This window comes from Egretta garzetta, unplaced genomic scaffold (genome assembly GCF_000687185.1).
Source record: "Egretta garzetta isolate BGI_Z169 unplaced genomic scaffold, ASM68718v1 scaffold166, whole genome shotgun sequence".
Lineage (NCBI taxonomy): Eukaryota > Metazoa > Chordata > Aves > Pelecaniformes > Ardeidae > Egretta > Egretta garzetta.
Genome location: NW_009260133.1, coordinates 975,705 through 995,364, shown reverse-complemented (window position 1 = coordinate 995,364; position 19,660 = coordinate 975,705). Strand labels below are relative to the sequence as shown.

The 19,660-nt window shown below is 36.0% G+C and overlaps 1 protein-coding gene across 1 annotated transcript in view; it reads right to left on the bottom strand.

Moving 5' to 3' along the window:
• Positions 1-18,931, bottom strand: part of UBR2 (ubiquitin protein ligase E3 component n-recognin 2) — a 53,099-nt gene extending 34,168 nt beyond the window's left edge. The window contains exons 1-10 of the mRNA XM_035897037.1: positions 18,677-18,931; positions 15,997-16,075; positions 14,332-14,445; positions 11,424-11,551; positions 10,276-10,414; positions 8,515-8,577; positions 7,150-7,270; positions 4,368-4,475; positions 2,623-2,711; positions 1,693-1,791 (exon numbers count right to left, since the gene is read on the bottom strand). Of these exons, the coding sequence (XP_035752930.1) occupies positions 1,693-1,791; positions 2,623-2,711; positions 4,368-4,475; positions 7,150-7,270; positions 8,515-8,577; positions 10,276-10,414; positions 11,424-11,551; positions 14,332-14,445; positions 15,997-16,075; positions 18,677-18,828 (1,092 nt within the window). The 5' untranslated portion in view covers positions 18,829-18,931. The remainder of the gene's footprint in view (positions 1-1,692; positions 1,792-2,622; positions 2,712-4,367; positions 4,476-7,149; positions 7,271-8,514; positions 8,578-10,275; positions 10,415-11,423; positions 11,552-14,331; positions 14,446-15,996; positions 16,076-18,676) is intronic.
• Positions 18,932-19,660: the final 729 nt, after the last annotated feature.

Genomic DNA, 19,660 nt, shown 5'->3' with positions numbered 1-19,660 from the left:
TCCAGCAATGCAACATCTTTCTTGTAGTCAGGGGCCCAAAACTGAACACAGTATTGAAGGTGTGGCCTCACCAGCACCGAGTACAGGGGCACGATCACTTCCCTACTCCTGCTGGTCACACTATTTCTGATACAGGCCAGGATGCCATTGGCCTTCTTGGCCACCTGGGCACACTGCTGGCTCATATTCAGCTGGCTGTCAACCAGTACCCCCAGGTCTTTTTCCACCAGATGGTAATGATACTCCAAAATACAGTTTTTCTAAAATGCTACTGAGGGGAGGGGGAAATCTAATGGTTAACACTTCCCCCCAAAAATCACCATCAACACAACCAGTCTCAGTTGCTTGAACTCAAACTCCTGAATTACTAAGATCAGTTTGAAAATGTTACTTGGGGGGGGCAGTGGGGTGGTTTTACGTTCTTCAACTCATTCAGTTAATAACAAATCCAAATAGCTCTAAATACATAGAAAAAAATTCTTATTTCATACGGTAGAGGCTTATGTCATGTATATTCTATATTTTACAAAACAGTTATAAACAATGTTTTACTTTTTTTGCGGGGTATTGAAATAGAAAACATGTAAAAGGGACAGTGCAAGTATTCTCCTCTAAGGAAACGTTTGAAATTCCTTTAAAAAAAAAAAATTAGTACACATATTCCGCCAGACCATCTGCCAAAAGAAAAAATGATACCATAACCATTTGAATAAAACTAGTTGGTTAAGCCTAAATGTAAATCTGAATACTGGCAATGTTCTTATTGACAGCATCAAAATTAGAAGAGGTAAGACAATATTGCCCTGAACCATGGAAACAAAATCCTGAGGTCCTGTTGAATTTCCATGAATAACACCCGGCCCTAGGGAACTGAAAAACAACTTTGCTCAGTATCATAACTGCCATGCTACTATTGGAATTTTAGAGCTCAATTAAGTTGATTACATTTGGAAGGATTCAGAAGCATTCATTTTTTAAACAATTCTGGCTATGAAAATCAGACTTTTATTTCCAGTGCAGCTCCAAAGTTTAATTTGTCTAGTTGGTAATGCAAGCAAAACCTTTTCTGGAAACTGGAGAAAAAAAGATGTTTGCCAAACAAGCATAAACTGGTGAAAGATCAGTACTAGGAGACATAACAGTGCCTGAAGCACTGTAACAAAAATTAACTGGAAACCCAAAAGAAGGCGTCGTCCGAGTCTAGAAGTACCAAAGGAAGTAGGGAATATCATGAGACAATTCTTGCTTGCACTCTTGTTGATTGGAAAATTAACAAAGTGGATGATCTAATAAAACTGCACCAGAATGGTACGCTCTGAAACAGCGACATGCAAACCATAATGTAGATTTCTACAAACAGCAACCGTGGCTCGGTATGACGAGGCATTTAAATGTTATGTGTGTGTCTCTAAGTAAACATTTAAGTACCTTTCTAAAAAAAGTAAAACAAAAAATGTAAGAAGAAAAACTAAAAATACCCAGCCCACTCTGGGAAGTCAGACTCAAACTTTGCAATGCTGAACATTTGACCTTCTAAACCCATAGCAGTGTATGTAAACAGCCTGGCTGCTGTGCAGCAGCAGTGCCATGCATTTCCACAGTAATGTTAAAAGAAATCTGCAGTCTTGGTTCAAGAACCTCGAGTTGCTTTTAACAAATAAAGATTTCCTTTTTTGGTCTTTTAGTACTTACAAGAGAAGGCACTGTGAATATCTGTATCGAGAGGTCAGCAATTGAGAACTCTCTGTCGTGGTCATCTTTCATAAAATCACTCTGCAATCGCTCATAGTTCTATTAAGAAGGAGGCAAAAAAAGGCAAGGAGTGCCAACTATCAGTTTTTAAAAGAAAGACAGGCACTACTCACCAGAGTAGGTACAGTGAAGAGTTGGACAGACAGAGCAGCCACCGATACTGCCCGTTCGTGATCATCCTCCATATAATCTCTCTGCAACTGCCGGTAATTCTAAACAACAAGGGGAAATTCACCTCTAATCCACACTGACCTGATTTTTTTTATTTAAATGTCTGCTCTGGGAAACTTTAATGCCATGACAAAGGGAAGAGTAGCTCTTACGGATTATTATATAGATACTTTGTACAAAGAACATGACAACTTAATCTGCTCACACGTGAGATCTACTCACTCTCATTTTCACAATAAAGGCTAATATTTTACTTTCTACTCAAAAAAGTTATTTGTCTTCAGCAGAGTGAGCAGAATTTTTCAGTGCTGATTTCAAGCATTTCAAAGACTAGTTACTGCAGAAATACTAATCAGCATAACTGAATTTCAGCACTATTTCTGAGCAGTGCTGTAACAGCTTACACCTCAACAATGAGAAGCGATAGCCTGCGTAGGTGACGGTGAGGACAAAAATATCTGAACTGCTTTAGTTCTGGGGAGCCTGGAAAGCCCATTTTCTTCCCAGGAGATGAGATGCCATTATAACTAATATTCTGAAGACAGAAATAAGGTAGTCATCATTTCATTTCAACTTTTCACTTCCAAAAAAAGGAAAAAAATTCTGGGTAACAATTCATTTGAAGCACTGTATACTAACTAAACTCTCTTCACTAGACAGTTTAAGCATTTAATGGGTCTTTGTAAAAAAGATACTTACTCTTGCAAAGCGGATAGCAAAAAGTTTCTTGTATTTCAAATCCATGAGTAGACTGCTCATGAACAACTGGTGATACACGTTTCTAGCTCCTGTCAAGAAAAATGAATGAAATATTGCATGTCACTACTTCCTATCAATATATTAAGGAAACATTCAGAAAAGAAAACTTTTACAAAATGAGGTAATTGTGCATTTCAGAGCAGAAGCTGCTTTGATTAAGTCAGTCAGGCGGCAGCAAAGGACGAAGAAGAATATATAAACAAAATACTTCAAGTGGCATTATTTATTACTCCTGCACAAGATAACACTGAGCTGTTGAATGGGAACAATAAACCTTCATATACAAGGCAAGTCAGACAAACAAGAACAGAACTCTGTTCGTCCTCAGAAAAAACAGGATTCGGATAGCCCAGGGTAAAAAAGAGCACACTATTTTGAGAAGTCCTGGGAATTGCAATACATTTTGTTAGTTGTGAATAACTCTGCAAAATAATCAGCTCAGCTATCTCTGAATTTCTTATCTGTCTGAGCAGCATCCTAGAAAATATTATCAATAAAAATGAGAATTGACTGTATGTAGCTTAGAAGTACACACACGTATATATCATTTCTTTCTGTAGGTTACCTTTAAGGCAAAAGCCATTACACTACTCCCTAATGGAGAGTAACTACAGAATACATGAAAAAGTGGAGAAATACTGATGTTGAAATAGAAATGAAAAAGTTACTCCTTGTTTACATGAAATACATTATCTTAACAAAACCTGTATTAAAAACATTCTAATGGTCCAAAGTAGTACCTTTCAGATCACAAAATTTGCAGGAAAAAAAAAATATCTGAGTGCCAGGAATTCATTCACACAAGACAAAGGTATTAGATAAACAAAACCTAAAAGAATAATTTTCTCCACACTACATCCACTTTCCGCCTTACTACTTACTTTACTATTCCCAAGACAGGCCACAGAGAGATGTTATTACTCTCCAGGATATCTGTACCTCAGAACTGAAGAACAACAAAAGACACTTGGGGGAGGGTAGCAATCTTCAAAATACTATATTCATGTTTAAATAAGAAAAGAACAGATGTATTGCATCATTCTCTGCCTTCTCTTTGTGCTTCTCTTTCTTATACCTGGCCTTACATGCCCTTTCAGGACATCAAATCAGACACAGAATCCATGATGGAAAAGAAATTAACTATCTCCACTTCCTCAAAATTACAACTTTCTAGCCAATCCCATTATACCAATCAGGCTTTTAAAATTTTAAGGGCTCTAAAATAACAGTAGTTTTCACTGTATGTTCTCAGAACACTTAAAAATACCCCATGAACACAAACACAGGTCAAAGCAGAAAATCTCTGCCCTATCCCTCAAAGAGGCATTTTGGTAGATAGGACATAGATGCCAAGATCCTAGAGAGCAGACAAACCCCAAATCACTCTATTGTTTACTCTGTTTCCCTTAACTATCACTGTCACCTGTGTATTCAAGTCAGCCTTAATTTCAGACTACTTCAGTGAAAAATTAGACCTAAAACCAAGCCCATCTCCAAATGGTCTCCTTATGTTCTTGTCTTCAGTATATTTGGAGTGCATCATGAATAGACAGATTATCACAAATCAGGCAATTCTATCTATAATACCCCACAGTAAAAATGATCAAACATTAGCAGATATGGTAAAGGGAAAACCTATATGCATAGCATTGTTTAGTATTTTTCGGAAGTTTGAGAAAACTCACCTTTCCACAATTTAGAATCATACAGCATCAGCTTATCCACAAGAGAAGAATTTTCACCATCTGGCCCCTCCTGTAAACCAACTTGACACAACATTCGACGAAGGCCATCTTAATGAAGAGAAATTATGTAAGTCAGTTATATCTTAAACACAAACTTGCACATTATTTTGACATACTGGAATCTTCATAAAACACAGTAGAAGCCATAGGGCCCTCTTTTCCTTGGCAACTGAGTAACACTGCTCATATTTTACTGATAGAAACACAAATATTTTATACTTGCGAGTTTCACAGTAACCATAGGGAACATTAGGTACCTTGTGAAAATTGCTAAACACAACAATTTGTTTCAAAGTTGTCAAATACAAATGTGTTTTCTTATAAGTGCTGCTGGCTTACTAATACAAGAAATAATTATACAGCAGGGTAATTTTCTAGGTTACATTTTTCCTGTTTAGAATCCTATCAAAAGGAAAATATAATTCATACATGAAATGAGTCATATACACACATATGAGTTTTTTGTTTACACTTACTACCTGCTATTATTTTAAAGCTTCTCTATGTATTTTTTTTTCTAATGGGAAGTAGTAGTAATTGTTATTATATGAACACGTAAGTTATAATATGCTTGCAGACAAGCCTGCATCTGCAACAGAACACAACACAGACACACTCATATTAACAACGTTCAACCTAGCTTTGTTCTGCAGGTAATGCCTATTCTCCAACACAACTATATGACTTACGTGCATTAGCCCTCATTTCTGCTCGCCACTTCTCTATCTCAGCTTCTTAGGTAGAGCCGGCAGTGGCTTAGGGCCGAGTATACCGTACCATGTGCTGCATGGTGCAGTTCTCCGCAGTCTGTGAACCCCTACTGGGAGGTTTTTTTTGCCTTGCGGAGTTCAATTCCAACTACTGTCATGAAGGGTAACAAACTAATGGAAACTACTGCATTGTTCAACAAACGGCAAACAGATGCTTATTCCTGAAGAACTGACATTTGCTAGAAAGGATGTGATAGTTAAGCTTGCGACAAAGTTCCATAGAAAGGTTTTTCCCTTTATTCACTGACAAGAGTTTGACACTGATTTCACAGTGATCATCCAACCTAACTTTGTGGCACAGCAGAAGACCCCCTCCACCTGCCAGTCTCCCTTTGGTCGGGGACATTTTAGTGTAACCACCTAAGCAGTACAATTCTACAACCCCAAATTACAAATGAATGGCAACAGGATGCGTAAAAGATTGAGCAGAATTTAGATATTTAGGTGTGTTTGTTAAAAAGCTAAGGGAAACCAACTTTTTCAAAAGTGCATTTCACAAAACCAGACTCCAGAGTACATTGCATGACTGCATCCCAAGATGTGTAAGGCATTTTAAGTAGCTGAGCACGTAGGTCACAAACAAAATGTATGCATGCTACTTCCCGTCAAACATTATTCTTGCCCTTCTGAATCATAAAGGACACTGCATTTAATGAAGTGAACTCTGCAGAATTTCAGAAACACCACACACATAAATCAAAGTATAAATTCAACACTTTCATCTGTCATTTGATACTACATTAACATACTGGTCATGTTTTTGCCATGTCTTGCAATTTAGTGCTGAAAATTAGTGACTTTGGTACCTAATACAAATGACATGGCACAAAACCAGGCTCAAAGAATACGAGAAAGACAGTGCCTGCCTACACGTTACACTGAAAAGAAAATTTACCTCAGAAATTAACTACCTTCATGTTGCCTTTCTATTAATACCTATTATTTGGCAGCAACATTGGCAAATAATTGGACAAACTGCTACCATAACTTTCGAAAAGTTTGATTTATGTACCTTTAAAAATTAACTTAGACAAATATAAACTACTTCTCTTTCGAAGAAGATAACATGATATAGAGATCCTGTGCCTGAAATCTTGGCTAGGTTTTCAACTATCAGTCTAATAAAACATACAATTTCTGAAGAAATCTTACACCTGTGCAGAACATATATGCAATATTACAGTTGAAATGTGCTTTGCTAGTAATTTGTGTTAACATTTACAGATGCATAGAACACAGAAAGTACATTGGAGACTGTATCTACATTTCTACATATCAGCAGTTTGACACATTTTCCTATTACTTCCCCTCATGCTCTACATCATCACAACTTTATGCTTCATTGGGACAAAGGATGAGCCAAGCCAAAGCAAAACACAGAGCCTTCCCATAAAAATGATACTGTGAATCTTGATTCCTTTGAAGAAACCTCTTTCTAAATATCTGATTAATACTTCATTAGCTTCTATACTTACCCAAAAACCTCCACACATCCTTGCATTTTCTTTGTTCTACTTAGCAAAAAATCTGAAGCAATCACTTTCATCATCATTCATCAAATTACTTCTGAATAATTTTGTTTTATCTAATCAGACAGGTTATTTTCAGCTTACTGCATTCATTTAAAAATAATTAGGGACTGAAAAATAGCTTGTTTGCATACAGCATTTGACAGCGATTCTCAACTTTTGTTCAACAGCAACTAAACAGAAAATGGTATCCATGAAGACTAAGACTGGTAAGTCTTCCTATCTGGGAAGACTAAGTAAGACTTCCATATGGACGTTAGAACAGCACTGCAGTAAGAGAACGCAGAATGAAGTCTGACAAGTTAGTAATAGCTTTGCCTTACATACTACATACATGAAATAAGTAGACAACATTGCTTCAGAAATTCAGCTTGCCTCACAAATATTCTCTAACTTATCTCAAAAAAGTTAAAGTCTGCCCACCTGAATATCCAATAACACTGCCAAGCCAAGTAAGAAGCTTTAGACCAAAGCTCTGATGGGCAACAATAGATGAATGCATAACTTGCACTTTCAGTGGCTTTGTCTGACGACTGGTATTTCTCTTAAAAAGAAAAGGAAAAAGGATGTAATGCATATTCAAGTGAGGACTAGCATATATTTCTGTACAAAACCACAGCACTCCTATGATTAATTTCAATAATTAAAATATTAATACATATTCTAATTATTAACACCTACATAGGGAAGAAACCCCAAGAAGTCTGAACTTTGTTTATCCTATTAATATTTGAAGGACCTTATAATGCAGTATCAACACATTTAAGCCAATCCATTTTCTACTCTTGGTCTCTTATCAACGTACACACTGATCTGCTGCATTTTACTGATAAGCAGTCTCACGTACAACCTAAGACAGCCGTGCACATTCATTCCTCACAACATGACATGCACATCACACAGCAGCCCACCAAGGAAAAAAACCTGACTGTCCACAGACTATTTTCAATAATACAAATTAAACACACAGAACAAGAAAGAAAGAATTTCTCCTCATCTCTTTGTTAGTAACCTCAGCAGTTAGACATTACACATAAAAGCCATTCATTCTTTGACTGCATAGGTGGCAAGTTAAAAATATCGCACAACTTCATCTTTAAAGATATGTTAATGTTTTCAAAATTCCTTAAACAGTTTAATGCCAATAACTCTAGTTGCAGTATTTGTTTTTCAGTGGTAGCAGTATTATACATAAACTATGTATTTCATATGATTAAGTACTGCACTGCAGCAGTTAAAGAAGAATTAAATAGAAAATATTATTCCCATATTCTTACATGGAAGAACCCTGTAATATAGAGATATTATGAAAATATATATACACATATAAATACACACACACAAAATGGAAGTGTATTTGTAGTTTCACACTTGGATTCAATCAGTAACAATTTCCATTGTTGTGGCTGTGAAAGAGGCAAACAACTTCATGCTATAGGAGAAAAACTATAATAGTTTAACTTCACTGATCTGAACTGACATGCAATTCTAAAAGATTACACCTGAAGTTTCTAATCAAATTCTGTTTTCTGAAGGGAAAAAGTTGGTTGGAAACTTCTTTTCAGGAAATGATTTTGGGTGCAAGGTAGACCACAGAAGAAAAATACAAGAAAAAAACTGAACATAAACCTGTATTTTGATACCTCTACTACGTGTATTGTAAGTATTATCTCCAACACTTTGTATTATTAAAATATAAAGAGTCATTATGGTAACAATATCCCAAAACTGTGTAGCAAAGCCTCTTTTTGTTGAAGATTAGACAAATAAGTAGGTAATATTACTTACCACTATTACTGATTTTGCTTGATCGCAGTACTGAAAGTCTCCATATCGAACAGACCTACGTCCCTTTAAATTTGTAAAGAAGTAACATTACCACCAGCCTCCAAACAAGAAGTTCAAATGCTGTGTTTTACATTAGTGTAAAAGATACAGTAAAAGTTTCAGATGCATGTTAACTACTCTTGCTTTCATGCTATTCTCGGTTTTTAAATTACTATATATAGTTAACACATTTGAATTCCCAAAATGCACCCTCTACTTTTTAAAAGAAAATAAAATTATACCATATATGCAATTACCTGTTACACTAAATTTTCTGCATATAATATTGTCTTCTAGGATGTAACCATCACACTTCTTTTATTTAAAATACAAAAAACTTGTCCTAAGTACTAATGCATCAATCACTAGTTTTGGTAGAATTTAAAGATATTTCAGACATTAAATGTCTTTTAAAAAGTAGATATGAAAGCTAACTGGCATTTTAAACATACAACTAAAGCACTTTATTTATTTCAAAACTGGAAGGTTTCCATATTGTATGAGTCTTTCTACACTGTCAATACATACATTAAAATAGATAGTTGATTCAATTTATAGTGTATTATAGACAGGATAGCTTACTAAGATTTTATATCTGGTCTGATGCCAAATCATTGTTTCAGGCATAATCTTACTTCTTTTACATACATACATACACATGTGCACATGTATATATGCATTCACGTTATCTATTTAGAAGTAGGACAGAGATCAACAGAAGGGAAGAATCTCCAAAGTACATCCACAATGCACAGCATGTGCTCAAATCAGCACACATTCAGGGATCAGACAGGAATCTTTTGGTTACTGATACCACAGAGTAGTGGTAATACAAAACCAAAATCTAGTTCACTGTTAAGTAATATAAATGTGGTTATATTTCCTTTTCCACTGACCTTCTTGGAAGTACTTTAACAACCCAAAATGACACTCATTGCCTTTTTGGAAGATACTTCCTCTCCCATGCCACCCCTCCCGCCCCCCAAAAAGGCACAAGCCAACAAAACAACATAAAAGGATGCTCATTTTCAGAGCAACTGCTTTCAGGCTCATGGCACAAATAACTAAATGCAGTCATCCCTAGAAAGTTTCCCCTTCTTAAACGCACACAGGCCAGAACACACACACAGCTGGCAGAGGGCTTCCGAGACTGACATACTAGTTGAAATTATATTCAGCATGTAGTGATTCCGAACTCACTGTTCTTTCCAAATGCTGTATGAAATGCTTTACCTCTTCCTGCCATTACCATCTGACAATTATGAACAAGAAAATTAAATTTAAAAAAACCCCACACAAATTGTTTCATGAGCACCGGAACAAAAGCAGCCACTTATGGATTTTATCCCTCACAGTTGACTGGTGTTACCCGGAGAAGCATTTCCCATGCTTGGAGAACATACAGGGGCTCTTTCAATGTCAGCTCCCTGGTGTACAGTAAGGGATGAGCTAAAGCTGCTGCCTGTCCTTGACAAAGGAGTGAGAGACACCCTGCTGTCTACGCTCACAAGACTTACCAGAATACAGTTACACTGAAACATATATTCAACATTAGGTCTGGTTTGGATCGGCCAACGAGTTAAGACATTTCAGGGTGGCCTGACACACAGGGCTCCATCACATTAAGCACACTCTTTGGGAAAACAAACTAAGTAAGTGTAGTCATATAAAATAAACATTAAGATAAGTATAATTATAAGTTCTAGCAATTAATTTACTTACATCTCTATCTACTGTTGTTGCAAAACCAATAGCTTCCTTCTGTGTGCAGTTGACAGCCTTCTGAAGAGTATAAATAACTTGTTCATAGGTATGGACTTCATCATTAAACAGCATGCAGTAGTAAGTGTCACTCTTCTCACTTCAAAGCAAGGATTGAATTCATATAATTCAAAGTAATGTAATTTAAAAAAATCAACTTCTAGTTTAACAAAGTTTTCCATCAAGCAGACAATTCAAGCCCGGGCTTCTTTTGCTACACTGGAACAATCTCAACAATTTATTTGAAAAGGACTGATCACCCCTAACTTCTATAGGAATGTACATCTTTCCTGCAGAATTAAGTCCAAAATGAGCAAAATCATATGACAATACTTAAGTCTGAGTATTATTTTTCAACATTTGTTGATTATGGATTGATAGTTTCCTACTAAGGAAAACACATTTCCTTTCATTGCAGCTGTGCTCAATACATTCCCCCATAGCTTCTTAGAGATTTCAGCAGTCTTGGCATTATTTTGCCACACCTGTTTCCCCAGTACTGCATAAAGGTCTATAAGACAACAAAAACCTGGCAGTCTCTTAAAAAGCCTGAACTCCACAATCCTCAAAACCACAACTTACTAAGCTTACATAAATTCACTGCAATCTTTTGATTCCCATAATTTATTTACCCAGCTTTCTTACTCACACAAAGTAAAAGAAGTTACAAGATGTCACAAATGAATCCATGGTAACTATGATGCTGCAATACACTTAAATATTCTGTAATGCTTCAAAATTTATGAGTGGATCACCAAAAGTACAAAATACTTTTGCCATCAGAATTTCAGTAACTTTGATCATAAGAAGTTAACCCACCACTTGTTTTAGGGTATTGTATTTTACTAATACTTCCTTTTCAATATTAAGAAAACGCAAGTATCACAAAGACATTGGTTCATCATTGCTATGGAGAGAAATGGGCTGTATAACCACAAAAGTAAAAAATACGAGAAAAACAAAACTATTAATATTATTTTAGTCCATTGTCTACACAATATTCCTGAAAATTTTAGGAAAGGCAGAAAATACACTTAAAACAGAATTTGCATGTTCTATTGAAAACATCTGCAAGCCTCTAAAAGGCAGAAGACAAGTTCTATACTTACATCATTTCTAGGCCAGGCAATTCATTTTCCTTTTCCCATGTTAATATATCTACTGCATATTTAAATGTGATGGCAAAAATATTATAAGCTCTGGCTACCATATCTTCTGGTAACTGCACAAGAGGATCCTGGAAAATAAATATAAATAGCAATTGAGAAATTAAATTACATTAAAAACAGAAATTGTCAAATTTGCACCTCTCTTTGTCAAAGATGATGTAAGCATCTTTAATGATGTCTGTCTTTAAAAGACTTTACATCTGAAAGGAATACAGTCAATAATCATCCCGTTTTCTTTTTCCAATTCTTCACTGACAATCATCAAAGCAGTAATTCAATACCTAATGTTAACTTGCCTCTGATCACCCACTTACATTTTCACACACATGTCCATTTTAACTTCCATTGACTTCTGCACACCTTCTAAGACAGTTCTTCTGAAGAACTTTTAATCTCAGCTGTATTAAAATCTGCTTTTTCTGCAATGTCTTCAGAAACGTAATTTGAAATTATTGTATCTTTTGTTCTACTTACCCGTATTAGTAAACTGCAGAACACAAAAAACTATGCATCTATTGCCTTGTTTTATATGTAGCATACATTTAGAGCAGAAGTCTATCCAAGCTTATACAACATCCAGCACACTGAGATCATGATTTGTGATACACATCTCTTACATGCTGTGGCATATAAATAATTAAATGCTTAAAGGTAACTAGGTGTTTTGTAATGATCTGCCCATGTCTCAGTCTTGTTCACATACAGCTGTTCCCCTTCTGTACATGGGCCATGCACCCACTTGTGCCCACTCTGCACTCTCCAGGGTGCCCTCCATTTGACATCTGCATCAGCCACTATAAACTCCTCCTCCTCTCTCTGCAAGAGCAGAAGGCTGCTGCTGCAGGTGGGGGAACCGAAATGAGGAGGGGCAGGAAGAGGAGTGCTGCCTTAGTCCACAAGGTGAAAGGGACTACTTTTTGAAGCAGCAAATGAGAACCACTGAATCAGGTAGCACAGCTACCACTTCCATTTCCTTCCAAACCATTTCAAGGGATTTGTGTGTGAATAGAAAACATTAAAAACCTCCCATTCTATGAAAGGATTTGAATTCTACTATTTCAAATTTTTGATGTTCAGAATAACTAGTCGCTCTCTACAAAGCTGGAAAAGGAACACTGCATGCCCTGCAGGTCACCTGGACACGTACTCTGACTCGGGTCACTGACTCAATTCCTCATTTGATATTTTGAAGTATGTGCAATTGTTAGCCAATTAAAATATTTAACAGTAGCCCAATTTCTGTTTTGGGATTACCTAATACCAAATTCTGTGTTTCACTACAGTTTATGTTGTATAAAAATGGCCACAATAATCTTTTCAGAACTTAAGTCTGCATTATCTACAAGAGCCCCCTGACAGTCAGCAATTCACCTGTACTAGTAAAATTTATTCACCTACTCATCCACCCCAAGATTATTTTGGAATATTTGGAAGCTTTACAGGAGTATTAGTAACTGCCATTTCTCTTTTTTTTTTTTTAACTCATTTAAAACTTATCTAGGGTATGGAGACCTATCAGTCACCAAAAGCAAAGGCAAATCTTAAGCAGCAGCACTGCCTCCCTTCCTGGCACTTTCAACAGAGACCTGTCATCTGGCCAAGGCAGAAAACAGGCTCTGATAAAGGTCAACAAATTACTCTTGATCTACCTCAAACACAACAATGCCTAACATAGGAGACCTCAATCCCCAACACTCACGAGGAAGAAACACACCACCTGCCCAGCAGCTTAATTTTTCTGTCACTCGCGCTCACTGCATGAGTATCTTTGCACAAAGAAGTAGCAGTCCACCCAAGATTTCAGAACAGTTTTCTAAGGCTGCCTACTAATGTAAAGTGGCATGTAGATAAAGTGGTGAGTCCATGCAGCAGTGCTAGAGTCTTAGGGTTGAGATAGTGATAACAGATTTTAGAAGGACTGCTGACACTGCAAATAGTTACAGCTGCTTCACTTAACCATCAGATCAGCAAAATTACTACAAAAATTTGCCTTATATTTTCCCTTAAAAAAAAAAATCTCACAGCCACTCTCATTCCTGAGATGTAATAACAGATACTAAGGCAAGAGTATAAGAAAAGGACAGACTGCTCCTCTGGTCTCCAGGTACTAGTATTTCCCATACCAAAGATGGTATCCACAATTTTTGAATGGCCATTGATAATTTTTTTCCCCTCCACAAACATGTTAAATTCCTTTTTGAACATGTATAAACTTTTAAAAATGGTGTTTTTAACAGTTAATCCAACAGCTTGAATTAATACAGTAAGAAGTAGCATGTCTTTTTGCATTTAATATGTTCAAGTTGTTACGCTAATGAGAAATGGTGAAGGTATGTTCTCTATTTACCTTCTCCATACCAAACAAGCTTTTAAAGACCCTTATCTTATATCTCCATTACAGCTTTCCTGTAACAGCAAGTTATTTTGATTTAAAAAATCTGTGCACTTTAGTAAGAATCAGAACATATGTTGCACAGATAGCTTAATTTGGCTTCTTCAGGCACATGATTTCATACAGATTTTTTTTTCATTGGCAGACTCCCTTCACCTTTCAGAATAAGACAGAAAAACAAAGAAACAGAACTAAAGCTCAGAGGCTACCAAGAACATAAAAAATAAAAGCCTTCAAGTAGAAAAGGTCTTTCTAAATAACTCCTTAAGTTAGACAAGTCATTCATTTTGTCTAATACACAGTGTGGTTCAAATGTTACTATTAAATTTCCTCCCATCTCTCATGCATGGTATACAAGACTAAAAATAACCTCATATGAATGAGTTATATATACACACGCACACACATATACACAGTTAACAACATTTTGAAACATGATGCCTCCATTATTATTACCTCTTCTTCTGCAGTTTCTGAAGTGTTAAGTTCATGCTTTTGACAGTAAGGACCTTCTTTCCAAGCTTCTGTATCACCACAGTCACAGAAGCCTCCTCCACCCGACGTTGTCATCTAAAATTATTTAAAAACAGAACAGTTGATGTGAATACGCATACACATACATGAACATTAAGAAATGAGTACTCATAGCTAAACTACAAAAGCATGATCACAACACACCTGATAGCTTTAGCCAATATTCTGTTAAAAAAGCACAGTGAAACCATGCCTGTTTCTATGATGGCTGAAAGCTTATCTACTTCATCAGTTTGCCTATGCCAAGAGAAAATTTAGAAAAAACCCAAACAAACCAAAAAAACCCCAAAAAACCCAAAAGCTTCAAACACCCCCATTCTGCACCACCTGAAGGCTGTGTTTTTTTTCTGGTTTTCAGTTTTTATGAATCTGTTACTTGCAATGCTGTCTGTACTACTTCAGATTCTCATATTTTCAATCTGAACAAAGCCGAATCATTTTGTATAGCGCTACTACACAGTGAGTAAAAGATATGCTGTTCACAGTAACAGTTTACAGACAAAACTTACAAATTGTCCACGTAAGTCTTAATAAGCATAGAAAAAAGTATCTGAAAACGGCAATGATCCATTTACACTGTTTTAATAAAATGGATTTTAAAGCTAAGATCACTGCAAATTAGTAAGTGTAATAATACTCATTTTGAACCACAACTATTAACTGATTCATAGAAGAATTCTTCTTTCACCTATTTTTGGCATACAGATATATTCTGTACATACAGGCACAGCCTACAGTATCAACAAAATTAGATGGACATCTGAAATGTCTGCTTACACTTTTGGATGTCACCTAGACTTGTTAATTCACTAAGCTTACAAACTAAAAACCTACATACAAGAAGTACGATATCAGCAAATTAGGTTGGGTTTCTTGGGGCAAGTTGTTGTGTTTGGGTTTTTTTTTCCCCTAAATTCTAGTGCTCAGTGTAACCATGCAGTGACTGGATTTACATTAACGGCAGTGCAGTATTGTCAAAAACAGATTTACAGAAAGGCTGCACTGGTACCTTTCATTTAGCTTCTTAGTTTAAAAACACACCAAGGCCTTCTTGGTTCTGTTGGTAGGGTTTTTTTGAACTAATCTGTAGTACTAATAGCAGTAGACTACTAAAACAGCATCTCCAGTTTTAGTTTGTTATTTTAACTCTATGTTTAAAATCAAACAAAAATCCTGCTGTTGTACAGAATTTGATAACAATTCAGATGTTTAAAGTAAATAAGCTTTAAATAAAACTGGTTTCTTAATAAAGGTTTTTCAATACCTTTTAAAAAATAGTCAAACCAAGGTCAAAGCAAGTTAAAACACAACTTTAATGCTGTAAAATTCACTAAAGGATACATGTTAAATATAACATGTTCACATTTGTAAGCTTATGTTGTGCATAAAATTACTCAGTATTTTGAAGTGTCAACTTTCAGAATTTACACTCAAGTTCTTGTAAGATTACTGCAGACATACTTCCAAATTTTCTGTTCATGCAACATTCTGAAATTACGTACACATTCTTAAAACTTTAAACCAGGAGTTTCACACACATGCAACATTATTACTGACTACATCATATATTCCAGCAGTGTTACTAACCCTGTATCGGTGCTCTCTATGAATACTTCCAAGAAAGCACTCCATACATAACACACAAGTTGGGTCAACTGCACAGTCTCTGAAAATAGCAAAGAAAAAATGGGGGGAAAGGGAGGAAAACAGCATTAAACAAATGTTTTTGCTTTTAATTACACATTTTACAACAGGTAATTTTCAAATATCACCAATATGAACCTTCTGGCTAACGTATATATTCTGAAAGAGGAACGGGATGGCTTCCAAGGAGGGGGAGATAAACAAAGGAGAATAAATCTGTTCTCATAACAGAAGAGGTTTTAAAATACTGTCTGGGAGCATGTCTGTTTGGGCAACACAGCCATTGCCTTCAAGAGGCAAAACAGGTACATAAAAGCAAGTAAACAGATGAATTACAGAACACGGTACAGACAGAAAACCAGTATAAACCCAAGCAAGTTTTTCTCAAGTACAGAGTACAATCATTAAAAACCTCCAGCAATCAGAGAAGATTTTTTTTTACTGAACACTGGAAAGAAAGATAGCACACAACAGATTAAACCTCTACTTCGAAGTGTAGCCCTCCAAGCCCACTGAAGAGGTCTGAGAACATAATTTCCTCAACCAGTAGAAGAGAGACCATAATGAGGTTCTGTCTACAAGCACTGCTGTATTAGACAGAAGTAATATTTCTAGCAAAAGGGGCTAAACAAATGAATGAGATAATTATATACATTACATTTAACTGCCTCCCTGAGAAACACTGAAAATACATGAACCTATGTAATGCAACTGACTTCAAGGCACCTCAGGATTAATGGAGTCAGGTTTTGCAATGTGAAAATAACTACCAAGAGAATTAATGTCTTATGATAGTTATTAAAACAAGAATTCAGAGATACAACTTACTTTGTTCAAAATAAAACACCACAGTTCCTGTGAAATGTTACTATCAAGAATTCTCTTAATTTCATTTCACCAAATAAATTAAACCAGATAATCACTGAAAGATAATGAGGCAACCATGACCTACTACACATAAAGTACTATTTCCACATCTGTTTTCTCCAGAGGAGCCATTAAAGGCGAAAATGTCAAAGTAAAATTATATGAAGCTCTTCTGTTTTAGAATAGTTTATGTTCATAGGATTTTTTTTTTAATTAAAAACACTTATTGCAACAGTATGCCTACAGTATTAGGTAGATTAGTTCTACAATATTGGGTATCCATCCTTCAGATCCATAAACTTGAGGCAATATACTTACAAATTCAGAACTATTTGCCAAGTAATTTCTCAAACAAATAAGGGTGCTTATGCCTAAAACAGAGGCAGACCTGTAAGCTTCATAACTCAACAGAAAAGCCACTGGTTTTAATATATTTCATGGACTCAGGAAACAATTCTTTTCTGTATCCCACAAAAATTTAAATTAAGCTCTCATTATTCATCATTACAGAATTATTAACACACAACAGAAAACATTCAGTTTTACATCTGTGTGTCAGTACTTAATCGAAAGATGAGGCTTCATATTGGTAGCAGCAACAACAAAAATATTCTGTATTCACTGATGACCCTGACTTAAGCATAAGTTCAGACAAGGTGGACTACCAAGACATCCTTTCTAACCTGAATATTATGATTATATTGCTGTATTTAAACCATTTTTCTACTGAAACAAAGACCCCGAGTATGAACAGTACACTCATTCATTTTCCGAATTCTACACCAGTTTTCACTAGTCCATATGAAGAGCATTTGATCATTAACATATTACTTCTAGGCTCCAATGCCATTTGACTTCAATTAAAACACTAGTTCTGAGGTTTGTTTTTTTAGTTCTCTGGGACCAGATTTCATTAAAAGGTACTAAAGGAACTGTGGAGATTCTTTTTATAGCCTCTGATAATCCTCAGCCTCCCACCCTCTAATTCTCTACCCAGATCTCTCTACTTTTTTCACAGGTATGAAGGAAGAACCTAAGAGGAGATGGAGTTTTCCTAGCGGTTGAAGTACCCATCAGTTTAATCTCATCCACCTCAAGATAAGAGGTCTCAAAACATTTCCAAAACTACCTATTCTAACTGGTCATTGAAATAGAAATGCAGAAGAGGCAGCTTGCAGAGTTATGTATCTGAAGTCCACCCTGAATCTGAATTTCAGCAAATAAGGCCAGTAAGGTATCGTGTTTCTAGAGAAGGAGAACACTAAAAAGTAAAATTCTTCTGCAGTCATTCTCTCCTTGTAAATGAAAGGGATAGAAACCCAGAAAAATAAACCCTCCAAATAAGACGGATATTCCCTCCCCCATCACCCCACCAAGTGGGGGGGTTACACCTGTTTTAGCATCCAATAGATTGGTTTAATACGTCATGAAAACAGGTCTAAAATACAGGATCAACAGCTGATATACACCTGAATTATATGCACATACACCTGCATACTTACTTGTGATTAATGCCCTTAAATCACACTGACAGTTCACCCCAACCACTTTCTTAATCTCGCATTTCTTTTGTACAGAAAACACTCTACATTATACTAATTAATTTTTCCATTTACAAACCTGTCATGAAACACAGCAAGATTACTTTAAAAATACATTTGGGGTATTAACTTTTCATTAGGACAGTATATTCTTATTGAAAAACGTGCCATGACTTCACAAATTATAAATACTTCACAATGATAAGTAGAACTACCTGCAAGAATATGTAGGCTCTCCCACTTTAAAAACACGGCCACAAAGATGGGAAGGTTTGTTCGCTTGCTCAAGCTTTGGAAAACCAAATGCAGGATCTTCACCACAAAGATACCATTCCATTGGTCCCAGCAAAACGTGTTGTGCCAGCATGTCTTCTCTTTGTGGGGCAGGGTTAGGACCCCTGCAGTAAATTTTTGGTACATAATAGGCCAGGTGCTGGTATACTTCCTTCTGAAGGTCATTTGCTTGCAGCCATTTCTTTTAAATTAAAAGGAAAGAGAACACAAATCATTCATAAATAAAAACACCAAACATAGTTCTATCCATCGAGATGACTTTTTAATTTCTAAATCAAAAATGGCATTGCAAAACTAGAAAGCCACGTTTCCTTGTAAGTGTTAAATCTAGATGATCACAGAAGAAAGACATTAGGAAAGGAATAATTTGTTTCCCTGCTTGCACATTTTATCCTTTTGACATACAAAATTCTTTTCAAAACCATAAAATTTAAGAGACCAAATTTTCCTCCTGAATGCATGACCAGTAAAACATCCCAACATTAGCAGTGACTTTTAGGATAAGGCCCAAACTATGCTGGTTACATTTCTTTGGAGTGCAGACTGATGCTGCCAGCTGGGGACATAGAGGAGCAGCAGAAGCCTGAAGTGGGCAAGGAATAGGCAAAGACAAAAGGTACAAGGAGAATGGCAAACACAGCATTAGGCAACAGTCCCTCTCTTATTTAATTTCAACAAATTACCTATGAAAATGAGGGGGTTTGGGTTTCTCCTCCCACCTAAATAACTTATCTGAATTACTATTTCAAGTGTGATGTTAGGTCCATGAATTTACTCTTACTCAATCAACTGTAAAAAATGATGTTGACAGTTTTTAAAAGCCACCAAACTACTGCACCTGCTGTGAGCCACTGAAAAACTCACAGCACTTTCTAGGTTTTTTTCCCATTGTATACACACACAGA